Source organism: Cyprinus carpio, chromosome A19 (assembly GCF_018340385.1).
Source record: "Cyprinus carpio isolate SPL01 chromosome A19, ASM1834038v1, whole genome shotgun sequence".
Classification (NCBI taxonomy): Eukaryota; Metazoa; Chordata; class Actinopteri; order Cypriniformes; family Cyprinidae; genus Cyprinus; species Cyprinus carpio.
In genome coordinates this window covers 600,587-622,962 of record NC_056590.1, presented here as the reverse complement: position 1 = coordinate 622,962, position 22,376 = coordinate 600,587, and the positions used below count along the sequence as shown (strand labels likewise).

Here is a 22,376-nt window from a genome sequence, read left to right as displayed (position 1 = left end):
AGATGTTTAACTGGCTGTGTATTTTGAACTGCACTGGCATCAGTGAGCCAAACTGTCATTTTTGGATCAAAAGATTACATTTCCATAGTTACCCTCATTTTAAAAATTCCATTTTCCTCCATTTTGTTTATCTGCACTGCATGAACTGAACAACATAAATGATTAGAGAGCAAATGGCTCGTTGGCTCTTACAACAGAAACAAGTGTCATGGTGCAAATAGCTCTCAAATATGCATGTGTCACGCTGCCAAACCCCAGACAAAGTCTATGGTATCCCTCTGTGATAATTTCCATTATCTCTTTGGAAAAGTAAAGAAAGAACGCTAAGCCTTGATAGCTTTAGTCCTGGCAGGAGAACATCTTCTAAACATAGCGCTGGGAGACTCGGAGAATAACTGCGAACATCAAGTCAACAACATGATGATTATGACAGGGTTCAGCATGTGACTTCACTGACTGCTGTAATACGAGATGTGAAGGTAAGAGCCCCATCCTATCTGAACACTGACTCACTACATTAACACACAAACAACCCCTCGGCCTCCACGCGCTCCCTAAGGATCACACTACTTCCAGTGCATCATCTCCTACACATCTGACACTGCCGTACACGCGGAGAGAATGAGTGGTTGACGAACGAGACCAAAAAAGAACTGGAAACAATAAAAGTATGACAGAATAAAACATGCTAGAAATGTCCTTCTTGATCACAGAATGGACAGTTCTTGTCCTGAAGGCTGATTGGTCAATACAGCATTCCAGCTGAGATAAAATACCCCGTATAGTAATAACTATGATCTATATCACAATATCCATATACACTGCACACCTGCCAAAGGTTCCAACTATTAACCTAAGTTTACACGTCAGCGAAAAACACTTTATATTTTTCATAAGCAATAAGACACAACATCTATTATACAGTAACACAGGCAGCATCATATGTCTAACAGTCTTGTGTGGTTGAGGTGCTTGTAATGTTTTAAGCACAAATCTGATTCTTACCCCTCAAAAAAAATTGTTTAAATAAAATGTATATAGTTAGATAATACAAATGACAGGGGCAATTTAAGAGGTAATTTTTCCAGACAGGCCAACTGCTGACAATAATAAATTAATAAAATAGTGCTCCCCCATTCTCTCAGTTTGGGGTCAGGTGCAGAAAGGGGTGACCGACATAATCAGATCCCTGACAGACTTTCAAATGAGGGTCAGGACACATCCCTCCCCCAATTTCAGCCACCAGAAACACAATAACAAAGCTTTAATGTGATGAGGGTTTAATGTTGCTATGTTTGTATATAAGAAACTCTAAAAATAATATATAGTAATACTACAATGCATTATTCAATGGTTTTGTGTACAATTGGGAATATTACAATGATTGAAATGGATTAAACTGTAGTAAAAAAAAATAAAGTTCAAAATAAAGTTAATAATTTTTGATTCAATGATTTGTGCATCACTCAAAAATTTCTGTGTATCGTTATATTAGGGCATATTAACAAAAGACCATTTTGTAAAAAAAAAAAAAAGAAAAATGTGGAAAAGATGCCTTTATTTTTATTACGATTTTACATATTGTGTTAAACATTTGCATTGTGAAATATATCACAACACAGAAAATCACACAAATCCAAACATCAATGTTTGCTGTGAAATATAAACCTAAAATATTCAGATTTGCTAAAATAATTATTTACGTTTTGACGGTTCCTTTTCTAGTAATTGCCAATGCAGAACAGATTGTTTTTGTATTTAAATCAGGCAGCCTGCACTCCACAAGGACGAGCACCATGAAAGAGAAGCTAAGGGTTATGGCAGAGACCTTCTGACCTTTCAACCCTGAGAGCAGGGGGTAGGAGGGCTGCTGTCTGAGAGCAGGACCCAGTGCATGCATGCCTGATGAGAGGGGAAGGGTGTGAGACACACAGTCTGATAACATCACGTCTGATCTGATTCTGTTGCGTCTGCTGTCTGCTCGGCTGTCTCTTTTGCGCCGAGCACCAATGCACCATTTTACAACAACAAAAAAAGGCAGCGGAAGGGAGGCCAGACGCTGTGTGTGTTATGCGGACAAATCGTTTACATTCCTGGGTAAAAGCTAAACAGCGACACTGCTTTAGATAGGTCTGTGTTCTGCCACGACTGTTTTGAAAACCACACACAGGATTTTTTAAATCCAACGTCTATGTCTGCATTAAAAATATGCTTTTCTTCTATAAACTTCCTTTTCTTATATGTTCTGTTTTTGCATTCGGAAATTTAAAAGGATATTGGCTTTACAACTAACCACATGTGTGACAGATGTGTGCATCTAAAACGCTTTGCATTTTTGTGCTTGATGCTCTAAATCAGTTTTTTTTTTTTAAGAACTAAAAAACTGCATTTAAACTGCAAACTTGCATTTAAACGTGAACTAAAACCTATTTTAGAAACATATTGTTAGATCAATATTTATTTTGACCAGTAAAAGCCAATACATTTATTAATATTTGGCCATTTTGACCAAAAACCAAAACAAACGTTAGTTTTTAAATATAATTAAATCAAAATGAAATAAACTTAAAATAAACACTAGCTTTCAAAAGTTATGCACACCAAGGCTGCACTTATTTAATCACAAAAACAGGAAAAACTAAGAGATTTTATTACAATTTAAAATATCTGTTTTCTATTGTAATATATTTAGAAATATAATTTATTCCTGTGATCAATGCTGAATTTTCTTCAGTCTTCAGTGTCACATGATCCTTCAGAATTCAGTATAATATGCTGATTTGCTGCTCAAGAAACATTTCTGATTATTATCAATGCTGAAAACAGTTGTGCTGCTTCATTTTCTTTCTAGATTTTTTAATTAACAAACTACTAAACAGTAGTGTTTTTTTTTTTTTGGTGAATTTTGAGAAAATAGTTTAATATAAGAATTTATTTATTATTTTAATTTTTTTATTATTTCTTTATTAATTTTAATTTCTTATCACTCTCCTGACATTATATTAGCTAGTGAAAAACCTGTATCAGAACCTTAAGGGAGATCAGAAACTGCCTTTATATACAAGATACATTTATTAATCACTAATATATATATGCTGTATATATATATATATATATATAAGAAATATATATATATATATATATATATATAATATATATATATATATATATATATATATACTGATCACTAATATATATATGCTGTATATATATATATATATATAACACTGAACAACACACAACTCCCACTGTGTTGTGTGAAAGGGCTGACATCAGACACAAGTCTGGTCCTGTGGTCCTCTGGTTACACAAAAGCCAAACACAGGCGAGAGATGTGCACCCTTAAACCCTATCCATTATCAGCAAACCCCCATCAGACAGCATGAATACATACATGGGTCTGTCCACATACGACTCTTCCAGACACGTACAAAACACACTACATCCCCTCCCCGCAGGGCTGGCCGAGCCCCCAGCATGACTACCAATCTCCTCTGAGCCCAGTCTCCGGGGCCCGTGGAGAGTCCCAGAGGGTGGGTGGGTGATGTGGAGGGCAGACACAAAGGAGGGGACCATGGCCAATGTCAAGGCTGGCTGACTGCTGCGGGTGAGGCTCAGCTGCTGCTGTCAGAGGGCAAAGCTCATCGCTTGCATGAGCGGAGGGTGACACCCGGAGCTGCTCCCTCTTTGCCTTCCAAAGACACCCGGAATACCGTGGTCGAAACGACCCGACAACGCTCACATAAACAAACAAACAGAGGCTGGGTTTGAGGCTATCCAGTCACCAGAGAGCAACTAAAATAGTCATGCTAACTCAACTACAACTATGTAGCTATGAAATTTCCAAAACCTTTCCGTTAACATTTCCTTTAATGTTTTCATGATGTTTTCCAACAAGTTATATTGTAATGCGATTAACGCATCATCACAGGTTTTAAAGAATAATCAGTAATCAAGTGTGCTCTTAAAAGATCTAGCCTGAAGTCATGAGAAAACTGAGCTATTTTACACAGGGAAGATTTCGTATGAATTCATTTGATTGTTTTTAGAAAAACAAGCAAGAAGGTCCACCTCTAAACCTAACCTTCGGTAAGGGCACAAGCAGATCACAGGAAAACATATGAAAGAGACCGTACAAATTCATATGAATTAGCCATAGTGAATCTATTGAATCAGTTTGTTCAAGTGACTTAAGTTGATGAATCAATATATAAAAACAATCACAGATTTAGGTCTTCTTTTTCATTATGTTTCGGTTAAATAAAGGTGTAATTTTGTTTTGTTTTGTAGTGTAATTAAGTTTTTTGTTTATTGTTTTGTTTGTTTGTTTATATTGTTAGTGCCCTAATTGAGATGTAAATAGTCTTGTTGAGTGCCAGAAAAATAACATTCTGATTACATTATACATTATTGCATTGTTTACTTATACTGTACACTGAAATAAAATGGTGTAGGATTTATTTTGAAACAATTTTCACTCAGAAATAATACGTTTTACGAATAAATACAAAGAAAGAGCAAGCAACACTGAATTAACCATGAGATTTTAAAGTAGAAAGACAGAAACGGTACTTGCATGTAAAATGTACTCAAATAAAATAATTTTTTACAGGGTTTTTGTTGGTAGCTTGTTGTATAAAGTAGCTTATCTGTAGTCCTTTGAACTACATGTAATTATAAACAGTGTGTAGCTTGAGAAGCTACTGTTTCAAAGTAGCTTCCTGCCAGTCACAAAGAGAGACGTTTTTGCGTTGCAGTCCAAGAGACACATTTCATTAGCACAGCGTTGTTATCTTGGTGGAGTGGATCTTCAGTAGGTTTAATGATCTGACAGAAATGGAATGGTGCGTTTTAGTGTGTTTCGTTTTAGTAGTGTTGTAAAAGATGAATCTAGTTACCCCTCAGCTGGCCGACCCACCCCCTGTGTGCCTTAAAACCCTTTTGACATGACACCGAGCACACACACATACACACACACACCCTCCTCGGAGCGAGAGCAGGCCATACAAAGATTAGCAGGAGGCGTTGACAGCTGACCTCCGGTGTGACCTCATCACACTCGCTCACAGACGCACACACACTGCTATTGCATTAGGTGCATTAGATTATTGGATGGAGCGCTGTTATGGCCGGGGTGGGCCTGTAAAGTCCAGTTTTGATTGCCCTGCCCGGGGTTACTGGGGCAGGGGTGTGACCTTGAGTCTACCCCGGAGCCACACTGGAGAGGAAAAGCTGAACAGAGTGTGCATATTGTACTGGATAGAGCACTAGGGCCCACGGGGTCGACTCTCTGACAAGGCAATTACTGATCTCTCCTATGTGTTCACACACTTCACACAACTGCTCTGCTCACAAACACTTACACACACAATGTGAATCACTACCACACATTCTCCGCAGCTTCTCTTAGTCAAGAGCCGGTATAGTAATAATGAATGAAACTAAAATGATGCACAGTTTATTTCATTTTATTTTATTTTTAAAGGGTTCAAGCACGTATGTTTTTTTTTTTACTGGTATCTGATCAGCTCAATATTTGGTGAATATACAGATAATATAATATTATTTTTAATCATAATTTAGCATGTAATATGTAAATTCATAAATTGGAGCTTGCAGGATACTAAGATTATTTAAAAAATTTAAAACGTAAAATGTTCAAATTAAATGTTTCACAGTTTATTGGTGATAAAAACCAGTGCTGGATTAGCATTTTCTTTCTTTTTTTCTGATATCTGACTAGGCCAATATTTGGTGAATTTTTATTTTTTTTTTTATTGTTTTGATAATTTTATTTTGTTTTGAGTGTGTAATTTTTAATGTGGTGTTTAAGTTTTTAATTGGATTTTAAGCAATGTACTATTTTCAGTTATAAGAAAAAATATACATGTATTAATAAAGTTTTACAGTACTGAACAAATTTGGATATTGGTATATAACTGTTTAGCAATTAATTTTTTTAGTTATAAGAATTTTGTTTATTGGTATTTTAGTTTTTAGTAATTTTTAAATTATTTTTTGTTTTAATTGGTTTTTCTTTTTGATTTTTTTTTTTTTTTTTTTTAATGTTTGGTTTTTAATTGTAAAATGTTATACTGGAGTACATTTTAAAATACTATGTCAATTTTTCTACTTCAAAATTTTAAGTTTAGTTCAATGCTTTACTTGCCATTTCTTTGTGATTATTTGCTAAATTTACTTGCAATTTCTAAGTGTAAATTGTTTGTACACAAAAAAATTTCAGTGTATGGAAAAAAAACAACAATGGCTATAAGTTAAAATAAAAACTTGTCTATTGGGTATTGGCCAAATTTGGATGGCTATTCATGCAAAAATGAGGCTATTACCATAATTCTTGCACTAAAAGCAATGGCAAGATATAACCTTATGAACCTAAGCTGACTGTATTTAATGTCATTTTAAAACATGTTAAGTTAAGCTTTTAAACACAACAGCCTCCCACGCTAAACTTTTACTAGCACATTTCTAAAGGCAGCATCTGTAATAAATAGTTAACAACAGAGACAGAACCTCTGGCCTCTGACAATAAACACTCGACTCTTGTGTCCCGTCTCAAGCCTCACCCTATAGTCCGGGCCAAGCTTCGGCCTGCCAGTGGAAAATAAAAAAGGTGCCAAATTGATCCAGAGATCAGATATTGACGAGGATGGTGTTTTTGTCCCCTACGTATTCGTTACATACGAGCGGCAGCGCACTAGTGAGCCGAACGCCAGTCCAATATCTTGTTTCTCCATTCTGGTGCTCGACTTTGGCCGCTGCCCCACTGGAAATGGACTACACTATCCCTTCATGTGCAGCCATTTGCAAACTAGAAAGGAGGATGCAATGATTGTGCATTTCTTTTGCCGTGCAGCATGACTAGCAATGCAACAGTGCTGTTCCACACGGCGCTCTATTAATAGCCAGGTTCTGTTTTCACTTGAAATAGCCGTATGGTGTAAGGCCTTTGTCAGAGAAGATAAGCAGCCTTTCGCTCGCAAAACCTCAGACGCAGACTGTGCCTAAAACAGCAGCGAGAACAATGGCTAATATGAGGCCAGACATGGAAAAGACGAGAGGGAAGGAAACTCCTAGAATCTAATAACATGCACACATGCATGAAAATGTGTTCTAATCCACCCATTTGAAGAGAGCTGAATGAAAAAGCTAATACAGCACCGATTAGGCAAGTTTTGAACGCTGAGCCCTGAATGCAGCCAGCACTGCAGTAGAATCTGAGCGCCAAGTCACCAGGCATTCCACTGTCTGCACGGCCTGTCCCGAACACCACAGCACAGACACGGAAACCCACAAATGCACTCTCACCTTCACGTCCCGACACATGCACACACACACATACTCATACACATATATATACAGTGTAGGGTTGGTATGCTTTATCATTTAGGAACAAGAACAAGTACTGTAAGATACACACAGTTTGTGCCAAGACCACACAGCAGACATGAGCAGGCAAATTTATACAAATAAATAAATTAATAATAATAATAACAGTAAAAGTCAAGAATGAATATGGGTCATATTTAATCTCACAATCAAAAGCATGAAATAAGAAATAATATTTTGTTTAAGAAAAATAAAGTATATTTTAGAGCCACTAAATTAGTTTGCATTGTGTCATTTTCATGAAAAAAAAAACAGCCTTTACTTTAGGTTTGTTTTAATTAAACAGTTACAAAAAAATATTTTACAATTATTGTATTGCAGTGTTGAGAATCACCATGAACCCTTTACACATTTCCGGGGTTCTCAAAAGTGGAAGTCATCATAGTTGGGTAAATTTCTATAATAGCAAAGAATAGCATTTCTCTGACTTTACAAAAAAGCAAAAAATGTAGGGATTGATTATGTCAGAAAAGAAAAAGATGTCAAATTTGCCATCACTCCCTCAGCTGTTGTACTGTTGTATTAGAAACACTAGTTTATTGTAATTGAATGGCAAAGTAATATAACAAACAGTATAGTGTTATAAATGTACATTAATTTAAAAAATATAAATAAAGCATAATCACTGTGGTTTTTTGAAAATTACAAAAACAAACAAACAAACAAAAATAAAAAAACTCAGAGGTAAAACATTCTTTTAGATTTGCAGTTATGGAAATTTGATTGGGGATCGTCATAATAATGCAAAAAAAAAAAAAATTCAGGGTGAAAAGTCTATCGCTTTCATGAGATCTTCAAAATCGAATTTCTCAAATCTCTCTCTCTCTTTTTTTTTAAAGCACACAAACCTTTTCCCTTTTTTCCTGATTCTCTCACTAGCCGAGGAACACTGCATATGCATCATACATCTTACAGAACAGAAATCAATTCAAGTTCAAGAGCAAATGAAAAGTTTCTGGGTCAAGACATCAGTGCCGTCTACCAGGGGGCTTTGAGAAGAGGGATGATTCTTTTATATGAAGGTTTACTTTTAATAATTCATCCCATTTGCGGCAGAATTAGCCAGTGCGAGTACTGATTATGACAGGCCCTTTTGTCCTCTGTGGATTCAGAAAGCCCGGAGTCTCAGCCGGACTTGAGTAAGACAGTCTGGGCTGAAGTGGGGGAAGGGTTGACTGACTGGCTGCCCGCTCCAGACCACAGTGAACCAATTCCCAGCAATAACGCCAGTGGACATACATACATCTTTAGATCTACAACAAGACTTCGCCCTGCAGCTTTCATGTTATAGTTACGACAACACGACACAGCTACAAGAAGCTACACTAAATAATATTACATTAACTGCATGTAATTCACATGTTAAGCATAAATGCTAATTAAATATGTGATTAAATGGTACATTAATGGTGAGAATAAGCGCATCTGGACAACCAGAGATCTGTTTGTCTGGGAACCCAGCAGAAGGAATAGAGTTAAAGAATGTGTGCACTATGGCAAGCTGGTTTAACATTTGTACTTATTTTTAAATCATTACCAAGTGACTACTTTTACTAGCAATTATTCATTGTATACCAATACTTATTCCAACCATGCTATGAATCTATTAAAAAAGTTACTAGTATCTATTCCAGTTATCCTGGTGTGAACTAAATATACATTGGTGCCTATTTATTATACGCTAGCGTGTAATTGTTACAATCAACTAAACTTTTAATTTAATAAGAAATAATAAAATTCCAACTGAACTGTAAAGTAGCCATTCTGACCAATTAGAAGTAAAAAGCAACTGTACATAATAAGATAAGAAATAGGGTTGTGTCCATAATCAATAGTATTCTGTATTGACTATAGTCAGAGATATCGCCTGTGGCTGATACCTTTGATGATATCAAGATGATTATTATTATTATTAGGCTAGTATTATTATCTAATTAATATTAGTGCTTATTTGTTCCATCATATATCTTTTTACACATTTTACAGTTTTATAAACCAATCACACACGATTCTGTTGAGCTTTTGAATACGATGGCCAATCAGAGGAGTTTAGATGAGTCATCACTGAAACACCAGTGTTGTTGTTATGTGCACTCGCTGAATGAATTCTGCTCTCTCGTGAATTCTCTCATCATAAACAACAAACTGCAGATGTACGTGTGATGTAAGTATAAGTGATTTATTCATCATACAGTGTAGATAGCTTCACTTATTATAAAGGAAGTGTTTTTTAGTGTATAAACTCGCGCTAGACTGAATTCAGTGATGATATTCTTTGATAATGTAAATGTTGTTTGCTTGTTTTCTGTAGCTGCTGTTTGAATAACTGAGGAAATAAAAGCATTATAATTGTGTAAAATACATATTCAATCATATTAAAAATATTTTAATGACATGACATCTGTATGCTACTTTACTAAAAAGATAAAATGTGTATCTGCTGTTTGCCTTACCCTGGTTCACTGTTGGAGTTGGTTCTCTCTCCGGCTATGAAACTAAGTAAGTAAATAATTTAATAAATTAGCATGAGGATATTGTGTATCGGCAATCTCACAGGCTAACAAGAGGACTACATGACTGTGGAGCATATCGCCCAACACTAATAAGAAATGCAACTAGTATCAGCTTCGTAAAATACTAGTGTCTTATAAATCACTGCTAGACCCTGATAAATAAATACTGGTCCCTAATTGAAAAGATACTAATCACTATTGCATTACCTACTAGAAATTAAGAAAGAAAGAATAAAGAAAAAGCATTATGTAACATAAAACAGACACTGGTTAGTTTTAAGAAATAAATGTTAAATCGGCTTGCCATATTGTGCGCAGCCCCCACAGCAACACCAGCAATATTCAACTGATGCATCGAGTTGTGTTCCAGTGCCAAACACTCCCAGACACCCGAGTCATCAGCAACACTCGTTTGTATTCATATATTTAATCGGTCAAACGGTTTAAAATACATCAGAGGCTTATTAAAAAGTCATTTCTGACAAACACGTCGCACTTTGGGGGCGCTGAACGAATAGTTTAATACGCCATAACCAAATTCGATGGGTGTGCAAGTGAGTTAGTGACAAATAACGGTCAAATAATGCAATAATTCGTATTGAGAATTACAATTACATTAAGATGAATCTTTAATACGTTCGCGTTTCACATATTTGCACAGCTTGGTGCCACAATAACGGATTCGGACGTGCTACGGTTACATTTGAGCCATTTTCGAATGCGGACCGAATTAAACGATTGAATCTGAAACTGGTATGTTGTCACAAGAGTGAGTCGAGTGCGGTCAATATCACAGGTTAAAACATTCTATTTTCATTAACCGCGCGTTCGAAATTGGACCAAATGTAACAGTTCGGGGATTCGCGTTCCATTCCCTCCGCATTCGAAAACGGCTGAGAAAAACCCGCCCTACTTACATATATCCATTCCCTGTGGCTGGGATAGGGTGCAGTTGCAGGAGCATGTGTCATTGGAGTTGGCGTTGTTGTTATTGTTGTTGCTGGAGCTGCTGTCCGGGACCGTGATGTTTCGCATGGGGGCTCGGGGAAGTGACGGGACGGGGGGTAAGAGCGCCGCCGGCCGCGGCCCTCACATGAACTGAGGAACACTTCCACAGCAGCGGCAGCAGCAGCCTGCGGTCTCGGTGCACGCGCGTCTCATGCCATTCTCGCGACTCTCCGACGCATTTTCTGCTGCTAGACTACGGTAAATACGTTCCCCGCATCTTGACGGTCTTTTCCTCTCGCTTTCATTCAGGAGAATGGCTTTCTGTGACTGTCTCAGGTTCACAGCCCACCTCCTCCTGCGCCTCCCTCCTCCTCCGAGAGGGGAGCAGCTCCAGACAGACAGACAGGAGCGGTGGGAGGGGAGACTGGCGCTGACAATGGCGGTGGAGAGAGAGGGAGAGGTGGGACTGTGTGTGTGTGTGTGTGTGTGTGTGTGAGCGCGCGGTTAGAATTACGCACACACACTCATTAGTGCCAGCCACGACCAATCAAGGCAGGCATTGAAGAGGCTTTAACCTTGGGCTGACCCCACAGTCTAGCAGATATTCAGCAGATGTGTCAGACACCCCCCTTCTTTCCCAAACTGTCTGCGGTCTATAAATATATCCGGGCCGGTTTGGTGTGGGGAATGTCCGGCTGAGTGGGCAAAGTGAAGTAAACTGAGTTTGTGAAACGCAGCGCACCACCAAAAGTATTTAATTTGTGAATTTAATGGCACTGCATCACAAAATATCAAACTAAGTGTCCTCTGAAAATATGACTCTAGAACTTTTATCACAACTAAGCAATTCACTGATGTCACAGTGCTTTTTAGATGCATCGGTTCTCCTCCAGAGAAACTACAATTGTAGTAATGTTTGACAACCAGAAAGACTGAAAACTTAATTCTGAACATGTGTGTGTACAATATTTTGCTTAAAAACTTAAGTTTAAAAAGAATGCCATATGCTTTTGATATTTTAGATTAATTTCATTCCAAAAAAAAAAAAAAAACTCATAAAAATGACGCAAATTTAAATAAAATTTTAAATAACTTTTTGTAACATATTCATGATAGTTTAAAGCACTTGACTCACTTGGGTACTTGACTGAAATTATTATTACTGTAATGTTAAAATTATTACTATAAAATTTTTTTTATTAAACTTTATCAGTGTTATTTTAGTATTATTTATATACTATTATAATATTTATTCATATTTTTAATTAGCTTTTATTTCAATATTTTTAGTTTTCATTTCATTTTTATTTTTTTTATTTAAGTTTTAATTATTTTTGTACTTCAACTTATTTTATTTCAGTAAGTTGACACGGCAACATTTCTAAATTTGGTTAAAGCTTTTAATTTTTCTAACATTTTATTTTATTCAGCTTTATTTCAAATAATGAAATTGATTTCTAATAGTTTTAGTTAACAATAACAATGCTGTTATTTCATAGTATTCTGTCACTACCTCTATACTGATTTGATTTTTTTAAAATATATTGCAGTTAAGAATGACTATTACAGTAAATAATAACCACTATTGAGAATAATAATGGGGAATACAAAAATCCTAAAGATGTGTATTTTAGACATGTAACATTTGAAGTGGAAACTTGATTTTCTTTCTTTCTTTCTTTCTTTCTTTTTAATTTTTAATTTTATCTATCTATTATTATTATTATTTTTTTACTTTGATGTGAAATGTGACCCAGAAGTGTTTTTGTGATGCCCAAACACAAGTGCCCAACAACTCTAACTAATGTAAAGGAACACACACTATCTGTGTGAACAGACAAAACAAAGAAATGTTTATGTCTCAAAAACAAAGGACATGACCTAATTCAGTCGTGTTTACAAAGATGAAACTTTTATGCCATTTAACTGTTGTCGTTTTTTAGATCTGTTTGTCAGACTGGAGTTCTAAAATTGTCCTTGTTATGTCTGAAGCTGAAAGAGATGCATGTTTTGCTTTAGCGCCCTCTGGCGGCCTCTGAGCTCATGGCACCACTGCGTTGCTTTAAACATGGGAAGAGTGACCTGTGTTTGTGGCCTACTTTCCCCTGTGACCTCTCACTGATGGTTTGAAGTGTTCCAGGGCAAGTCGCTGTAACAGATATGCTTGAGTGCGTGGCTGTGAGGATATTTACAATGATAAGATAATCTGTGGTGAGACAAGCTTTCCCTGTATGAGCCGGTCACGGTAATGTCAGACAGATAAGAAGAGTTTATGACAACCTCTGAATTAAAAAAAAAAAAAAAAAAGATATTTTACTGGGTGATATAACTATGAAACCTATAAAATGTACACTTCGTACCATTTTGTATGACTTGTCAGCCAGAGAAAAAATAGTCTGATAAGTAAGACACATGATTTATGGTGTCATTAATGTCTGAAGCACAAACGATTGCATGTCAGAAATTAATAATTGTGCAAACGCCTAAGTATGAGCAATAGTGATGCCTTAGCAAACACAACACAGGGCAGTAACTTCAAGGAAAATGAAAGGAAAACTGGAATCATTTACACGAAATCACATGGCACAGACTTCATAGTTACCTAATACTAATTAAGCTTTCTTACAATATCAGCTCACGCCACAGACGATTCCTTTCAATGCCTGTCAGTGTCTTTAGGGATGACTCATAGAGTCTGTTGCTGGAGGCCAAGCTTCTTACAGCTGAGACGCAGACACATCCGTCTGGCTCCGTCACAGCACCTGTGATTGCTCAGGTGGAAGTCTAAATCACACTGCCGTCAGCCATCACATCAGCAGAGATCAACATCACAGTGAGACCAAGTGCTGCACCATGTCTGATGTCTAGCCAAATAGGTAAATGTGCCTTATATATTCATGGAAGCAGACAGGAACTTCAGACTGATGTATTACACTATGTATCTAGACAATAAAAGGTGGGAATAAGACAAATCGAACTAACTGAAGCAGGACCACTTCTACAAACCCACAAACTTATACAGATACACTAGAGACAACATTTCGTTGACATTTTGTATTAAACTTATTCTAATAACAATGTAACTCAAACAATAAAATCATGTTAAATTTAAGGTAAAAAATGACAGTTTATAACAGTATATTTTATTATATACCATGTACTGAAAAAAAAAAAAAAAAACTTGGTCTTAAAGGGATACTCCACCCCAAAATGAAAATTTTGTCTACGGGGTCGTTCCAAACCCGTAAAAGCTCCGTTCGTCTTTGGAACACAATTTAAGATATTTTGGATGAAAACCGGGAGGCCTGTGAATGTCCCATTGACTGCCAAGTAAATAACAGTGTCAAGGTCTATAAAAGGCAGGGCTCCAAACAAAAAAAAATCGAGTAATGAGCCATTGGCTCCTATAAGAAAAAAACTTAGGAGCCAAATATTTTTTTAGGTGCCACAGAATAAACGTGTTTTATTTATTTTACGATTATTATTATTTATTTATTTACATTTCAACATTTCAATCATACTGTCATGTGTTTATGTCTCATCTTTTCTTGACTTTATCAGCATTTTAATCCATCTTGTAGATGACCTGGGAACTAAGGTTCACTTAAAGTGGGAGCTAAATGTCTTTTCCAGCTTGAAATCTACAGTCACAAAGAATTGTTCATTACACAGAATCTGTACCAGTATCATGGAGCATAAGCATCACTTGGCCACCGAGTGTAGCTTGGGCTCCTCCTACATGAGACATTTCAGTAAGGTTGTACTGTAGGCTCTCTTATAAAATAGACTACCTTTTGATGTTAATTCATGTTCACTGTGTACTATATTAGTAAAGAGAAAGATTAAATGGGTTCACTTGCCCTTGAACTGAGGCGCTAAAGCGACCGCGCCTGCCCCCCATTAAGGAGAGCCAAAACTGTATTGTTTGAATTTCGTTTTGAATTCGGAATAATTTTAAAGCTGGTACTTTTTATTAAAAAGTTAGAAAGCACAGAGCTTTTTGCGATTACTGGAGGGCAGTTGCACTTCAAATAATGAAGTTCACAGATTAAAAGAACACAGACCAAGATCTTGTTTAGAAGAAGCCATATTAGTAATTATTATAAACGAGAATTGTTAACGATATTACCAATACTCACACAGCTGACAGCTTTACCTGTTCTAGTTTGTTCAAGTTGTGCACGAAATAGCCGCTGTATTTTCTGCACTTTCCCTTCTTACGTCTCCGTCATTTCTCTCTCGCTGCACGCGGAGCTGCGTTTATCAGACTGTGTGCGTCAGTGCTGATGTGCGCCAGAGATGAGGACTGTCTGAAACTCTCTTTTTCCACTAAAACGTTGATGCGCATCGTCTCAGTTTAATACGTGAACATAACAAAAGATTTGATCACAAAACAATTAGGAAAAAAGACATTACATTCAAATGTTTAAGTTATAACGTAAATATATACCCAGATAGCATTAACACTCGGGCTGATTCTGGCTGAAATGCGTCTCTGTCGGTTCAGTCTCGGCATCGGTGAGAAGATAATGGGCCAGAGCCGCGCCGACTCTACAAAACACTTCTGGCTGACAGACGGCTTTTTCTCTAGGGGCCGATCTCGGCTGAAAGCTGTTGTACACGCGGCAGGTCCAAACTCGGTGTAGTTGTGTGTATTAACCTTCGGCCCGAGTTCGTTTTATCACAGACGGGGCGCTGCTAGAATGAAGCAAATCATCCGCCTGAGAAAACTTTTTTAGCGGTGAGGAGCTTTCGGTGGGTAGTCGCCAGTGGCGACCTCAGCAAAAACGTCACTCGCAAATTAATATTTATGGTCGCAAATGCAACTGTTTTAGTCGCAGTTTGGAGCCCTGATAAAAGGTATGAAAGTAATCGTCAGAATACTCCATCTGCCATCAGACGTGCAATCTGGGTTATATGAAGTGATGGGAACACTTTTTGTAAGTGAAGAAAACAAAAATAACAACTTTATTCAACAATTCCTTTGTCAGCGTCTCCTCTGTGTCTCTCCATATCACTGTATGCTGTGTCATCCACGCCACAAGGATGCGCTGTGGCGCGGATGACACAGAAGAGCATACACAGCATACGGTGATATGGAGAGACAGTCTATGGGACAGTCACAGGCCTCCCAGTTTTCATCCAAAATATCTTAAATTGTGTTCCCGAAGACAAAAAAAAAAAAACTTTCACGGGTTTGGAATGACATGGGGTAAGTGATTAATGACAAAATGTTCATTATTATATATTTTCTAATATATTATATCACTATTGTATGGAGGAGGATTAGGGCCAAGCAATAATTAAAAAATAAAACCATCTTAAAGTCATCATAATACAAGATTAAACTCATTAAATTTCAAGAAAAACATAAAAATAAAATGTTGAGAATTGAATAATTAAATTTCAAGAATAAAGTTATTGTTTAAAAGAAAAATCAGTAAATTAAGAGAAAAAAATAAAATGTTATTTAGAAATAAAATGTTTAGAATTAACTCATTAAATTACGAGAGAAAAAAAACTTGTTTCGAGAAAAAAATTATTAAATTTCAAGAAAAAAGTTGAAATTATGTTGAGAATAAACTCATTAAATTATGAGAAAAAAGTTGTGTTTCGAGTTGGATATGTTTAGAATAAACTCATTAAATTACGAGGAAAAAGTTGTTTCGAGAAGAAAAAAAAAACGTTAAATTATGAGAATAAAGTCGAAATAATGCTAAGAATAAACTCACTGGTGAACATGAATAGGGAACAGTATTGATTAGGAGTGTTTAGAGTAGCTGCAGTCAGCATTGAATAATGTAATCCTCATTAGTCCTCTCTCTCTAACTAGACTATCAACTATGGTAATACCCCAAAATGAGCTACTAAAGAGTAGAAAGGAAGAAAGGCCAGACACACAGGAATAAATCAGATGGGAACAAACCAATACAAATGCAGGCTCTAGTCGTGTTTGCATCAAGCCTGCCAAGTTTGTTTGTGTGTGTGTTTTACCTGAGGATGGGAGATATTGATAGGCTGTAAAGTCATGGGCGGCGAGCGGCCGTGCCCCTGGGAGATATGCAGTCTCTCGCTGCCCGCTGTGATGATGAAGTGTTTACATGAAGGGATCACCCTGAGGGGGCGGTATTCATTAACCAGACTTACAGACTCAGACTATTGACATCTCGCTCTAGACTGAACCTCTCTCTCTCACACACACACTTTTACCTTTAACACACTTTCCACAACTTCTGTTTGAGTAGCTGCTCTTGAACTTGGACTTTTGTTATTGAGTGCTGTTTCCACTTAGAGCTCCACAAAACCTCATTTTATTCATTTACAGACTTTATAGACCAAACCTAAACTATAGCTCTGGGGAGTCTTCAATGTAAGAGTGGTAAGTATAAAAAAAGAGAAACAAGATTTTTACATGTTATGAGGAAAATATGAGTTGCACTTGCTGGTGAAAAACGCTCTGCCAACTTGAAATGACATTCACAACCCCATTTACTTACATAAACTTTTACTTCAGAGGATATTCAGCAAGACAAATTTAGGGCGGGAAATTGTTATCATTTGCAGCGTTCAATACTCATGGTGCAAGTAATGTCAATAACAGTTGGGTTACAATTACCTGTAAATATTTGACTAACTTCACAAAATGTATTGGTTACATTTTGCACAAATGTATTCAAGTTACAGGTTACTAAGTCAGTGGCATTATTTGTCCATCCATCCATCCATTCATCTAAACCTCCATCCGTCTGCACATCCATGATCTATCCATCTCTCCATCCATTAATCTACCCATCTAATCAATCTAATGCATACATTCATCTCTCATCCATCCATCCATCTACCCAAGTATCATCCATCCATCAGTCCATTCATCTACCCATGTATCCATCCATCCATCTGTCCATCCATATACCCATGTATCCATCCATCCATCCGTCCAGCCATCCATCTACCCATCTACCCGTGTATCTTTTCATCCATCCACCCATCCATCCATCCAACATCTATCCATCCACCCACCCATCCATCCATCCAAACATTTACCCATGTATCCATCCATCCATCTCTCATCCATCATCTACCCATGCATCTTTTCATCCACCCATCCATCCAACATGTATCATCTATCCATCCATCCATCCATCCATCCAAACATCTACCCATGTATCCACCCATCCATCTGTCCATCCACCTGTCATCCATCTACCCATGTATCCATCCATCTCTCCATCCATCTACCCATGTATCCATCCATCTCTCCATCCATCTACCCATGTATCCATCCATCTCTCATCCATCCATCTATCCATCCACCCACCCATCCATCCATCCAAACATCTACCCATGTATCCATCCATCTCTCATCCATCCATCCATCTACCCATGTATCCATCCATCTCTCATCCATCCATCCATCCACCCATGCATCTTTTCATCCACCCATCCATCCAACATGTATCCATCCATCTATCCATCCACAAATCCATCCATCCATCCAAACATCTACCCATGTATCCACCCATCCATCTGTCCATCCATCTTCCCATGTATCCATCCATCCACCTGTCCATCCATCTACCCATGTATCCATCCATCCATCTGTCCATCATCTACCCATGTATCCTTTCATCCATCATCCATCCTTTCATCCATCTACCCATGTATTCATTCATCCTTTCATCCATCCTTCCACCCATGTATACATTCATCTCTCATCCATCCATCCAACCATCTACCCATGTATCTTTTCATCCATCCATCCAACCATCCACCCATGTATCTTTTTATCTATCCACCCATCTGTCCATCCATCTACCCATGTATCCTTTCACCCATCATCCATCCTTTCATCCATCTACCCATGTATTCATTGATCCATTCATCATCAATCCATCCATCTACCCATGTATACATTCATCTCTCATCCAACCATCCATCCATCTACCCATGTATCCATCATCCACCCATGTATCTTTTCATCCATCCATCCATCCATCCATCCATCTACCCATGTATCTTTTCATCCATCCATCCATCCATCCAACCATCTACCCATGTATCCATCCATCTATCATCCACCCATCCAACCATCCAACCATCCACCCATGTATCCATCCATCCATCTACCCATGTATCCATCATCCACCCATGTATCTTTTCATCCATCCATCTAACCGTCTACCCATGTATCCATCCATCCATCCATCTACCCATGTATCCTTTCATCCATCATCCATCCTTTTATCCATCTACCCATGTATACATTAATCTCTCCATCCATCCATTCATCCATCTATCCACCCATTCATACATACATACATCTACCCATGTATCAATCTGTCCATTTATCCGTTCATTCATCTTTCCATCCTTTTAAACTTTCAGACAAGCCTTAAAGTCAACATTCAAGTTTATCTTGACAAATTTTTCTTTTCTATTTAATTAAAATGTTTTTGAATTGCATTTCTTTTTAGTCTCAGTTCAACTCTGAATGTTGAAGAACCCTGTAAACTTTGTATATGACATATGCATTTTTGTTTTCCTTTGCCCATCCCAGAGAAAAACCCAAACACTCAGAACGAGTCAAAATATTACACAACTTCCTACAAGAGCAGAGGCACAAAAAAAGGAGAAAAACCACAGTCCTGAACTCTTGAGTCACACACAGACATGTAGGCTATACATAAAACATTTCACAAACTACTGCCATACTTCGTCTTGTTTTTAAAATACCACTTACACTGTAAGAAGAAATAAGTAGAAAATTTAAAAAAGTACTGGTAATTATTTGCCACTGTATTCATTATCCAGTTCACAGACCTCTCCTTCAACTCTAAATCACATTACAATGCAATTCATAATGCAGCAAATTCCTTCATATTAACACAGTATATTCTATAAGAAAACAGACTTTTTTTAGAGTGCAATCTAAACGTCTGCAGCTTTCTCCTCCTTTTTTCTCACTCCACACAGGACACTCATGGTAAGTAAAACCACTCGTAAAAAAGCCACACACAATCCACCGGGGGAAACAAACGCCCAGGTTTGTCCTTACTGTCTCGTCTGGCTTTTAGCAGCCTTTAGAGCTTCTGCTACATGATTGTGACCTCAGATCAGGACACATCTCCTTGCCTGTCAAAACTAAAAGAGTGAGACAGAAGAAGAAAGAAGAGAATGAACCTGATGGAGACTTTCTATGTAGCTCATTGTGAGCCGTTTCTTTTATTTTTCCTGTGGATGGATAGATGTAAATACATTTTTGATTGGAACTGGTTGAAATATTTAAAAGAAAACAGTAATAAACCATCTTTGTGCAAACTGGGGGTGTGAATCTTTGGATAGAAAGCAAAACAAATTTTTTATTATTTGCTATAATCAAGGTTTTTATTATCAGATTAAAGTTTTTTTTTTTTTTTTTTTTTTTGCAAGTTCAGAGTAATTCAATTCACAATGAAATTCAGTTTTGATTTTGAGTGATGATTTGATTCTGTACTGTTATAAATGCATTTACAAGATTATTTGAATACTAAATTCAGATTTGGCAAGAAAAGGAGTTTCTGATGGATTTGTGCTTAAACCACAACTTAAATTAGATTTCAAATGCTATTTAGCTAGATTTACAAAAGTGTATTAAACTGGACACTACTGTTCAAGGTCAAAAAGTATGGGTTCATTTTAAAATGTTTTTGTCTCTTTCATTCACCAAGGCTGCATTTATTTGTTAAAAAATAAATGCAATATTTGGTAATATTGTGAAATATTATTACAGTTTAATATAGCTGTTTTCTATTTGAATATATTTTAAAATATAATTTATTTCTGTGATGCAAATCTGAATTTTCAGCATCATTACATACACATGATCCTTCAGAAATCATTCTGATATGCTGATTTTTTGCTCAAGAAACATTTATTTTTATTATTATTATTATCAATGTTGAAAACAGTTGCTTAATATAATTAATTTTTCAGTATTCTGTGATAAATAGAAAGTTAAAAAGAACAGCATTTTGAGAAGAAATAATTTGTAACATTAGAAATGTCTTAACTATCACTCCAAATTGATCTGATTGTTACATCTGATTCAAGAAACTGATCAAAATGTCTGGAATTACAATTTATCACATAAATACATGCATCCAGACCACGTGATCTTCCATAACAGCTACAAACATGCACTTCCACCTTAGCAACAGCTACAGAGATCTCATTCCTGTTCGAATCACTACAAAAGTCAAGATTAATAATTGTAACTCAAACATCCTTTAGAACACTGATCCCATCCGAATAGTGCTGATGGGAGATGTCTGATTTGTGCTCGACAGACCACACCCAAAGATCAGCTGACAGCTGCAGGAACATTCTCATTTCTTACACCGAAAACAGTCTCTCTCTTCCATCATCTCAGAAACAACAGCGTACCAATGACTTGATCATCTCGTCACTCTTCACTGCACATAAACTGTGACATTCCACTCGCTCTGTATAAACTTTATTCAATCTATCACAGCGTTTGGTTTCATTCGTCCCCCGTGAGATTAGATAACTTCCAAACAGTCACATGCTAAACCTAAAAGCGGCAGTTTTTTGGAGGAATATTGTTTTTTTAAAATGATTCTTCAGTCTGCCGTCCCTCCTGTTGCTGATGCGGTGTCTCTGACTGTTTTGGGGTTTGCTGCAGAGAGAGAGAGAGGTAGTGTACACTTCACCATCGACACACTCACTTCCTTCCCCAAACACATGAACACACTGTGCACAACTACCAGAGGGAGGGAGAAGAAAAATATTTAAGGGCTGACTCCACCGGACTGACAAATAACAGGCAGACATCTTGAACGCCGGCGAAATGAAACATTATCATCTCGCAATATTTTTTTCTGAACCTCTTCCTACATTTAAGAGACTGCAAATGCAAAAGAGACGATGATTTGATTTGATAATGCCGTTTTAGCTTCCCTTGTGTTCTGTGTGTCTCATATTGTCTTATACTTTTGGATTATTCTTTCTAGAGCACACAAATCCTCTTGCTCTCTGCAGGCTACATGCGTCAGGATATGAGTGTTTGTTTGTGCGCAGCAGACAGACAGAACACAGTGACAGTGCTTTTCAATTCACTCCAATTACATAGACTCGTTGCTTTGATTCCTTTTGTGTGTCCATGCGTCAGGATATTTCCACCTCCCAAAGTTCCCTATAGGATAATACAGTAAAGACTCATCATATATAATGGAAGATTGGCTCCATATGCTCTCCTCAGTTCACACAGGGCACATTTTTGTGTTCCATCTGCTCTATTTCGCAATTGTTTGTCCCCTTACACATGCGACAGTCGGATATCTTTGGTCACTGCAATGTTTTTTAGCATCTTACGACATGAGCACTGCATGAAGACATTGTGTCAAATAGTTCAACTAATGACAGCAGATTGCTAATGTGAGTTTATATACTTTAGAATATACTTTAGTGAAAACAATGTCATGTTTTCAGACATTTTAATGCAATTAAATG

The 22,376-nt window shown here is 37.0% G+C and overlaps 1 protein-coding gene across 2 annotated transcripts in view; it reads right to left on the bottom strand.

The window, feature by feature from the left end:
* LOC122148724 (low-density lipoprotein receptor class A domain-containing protein 4-like) overlaps positions 1-22,376 on the bottom strand; it is a 78,727-nt gene that overhangs the window by 10,183 nt on the left and 46,168 nt on the right. The window contains exon 1 of one of the 2 annotated variants that reach the window (XM_042775948.1): positions 10,838-11,685. The exons of the other annotated variant lie outside the window; for it this stretch is intronic. Coding sequence (XP_042631882.1) covers positions 10,838-10,955 — 118 coding nt within the window. The 5' untranslated portion in view covers positions 10,956-11,685. Of the gene's footprint in view, positions 1-10,837; positions 11,686-22,376 lie in introns of those variants that run through there. 2 annotated transcript variants of the gene reach the window in all.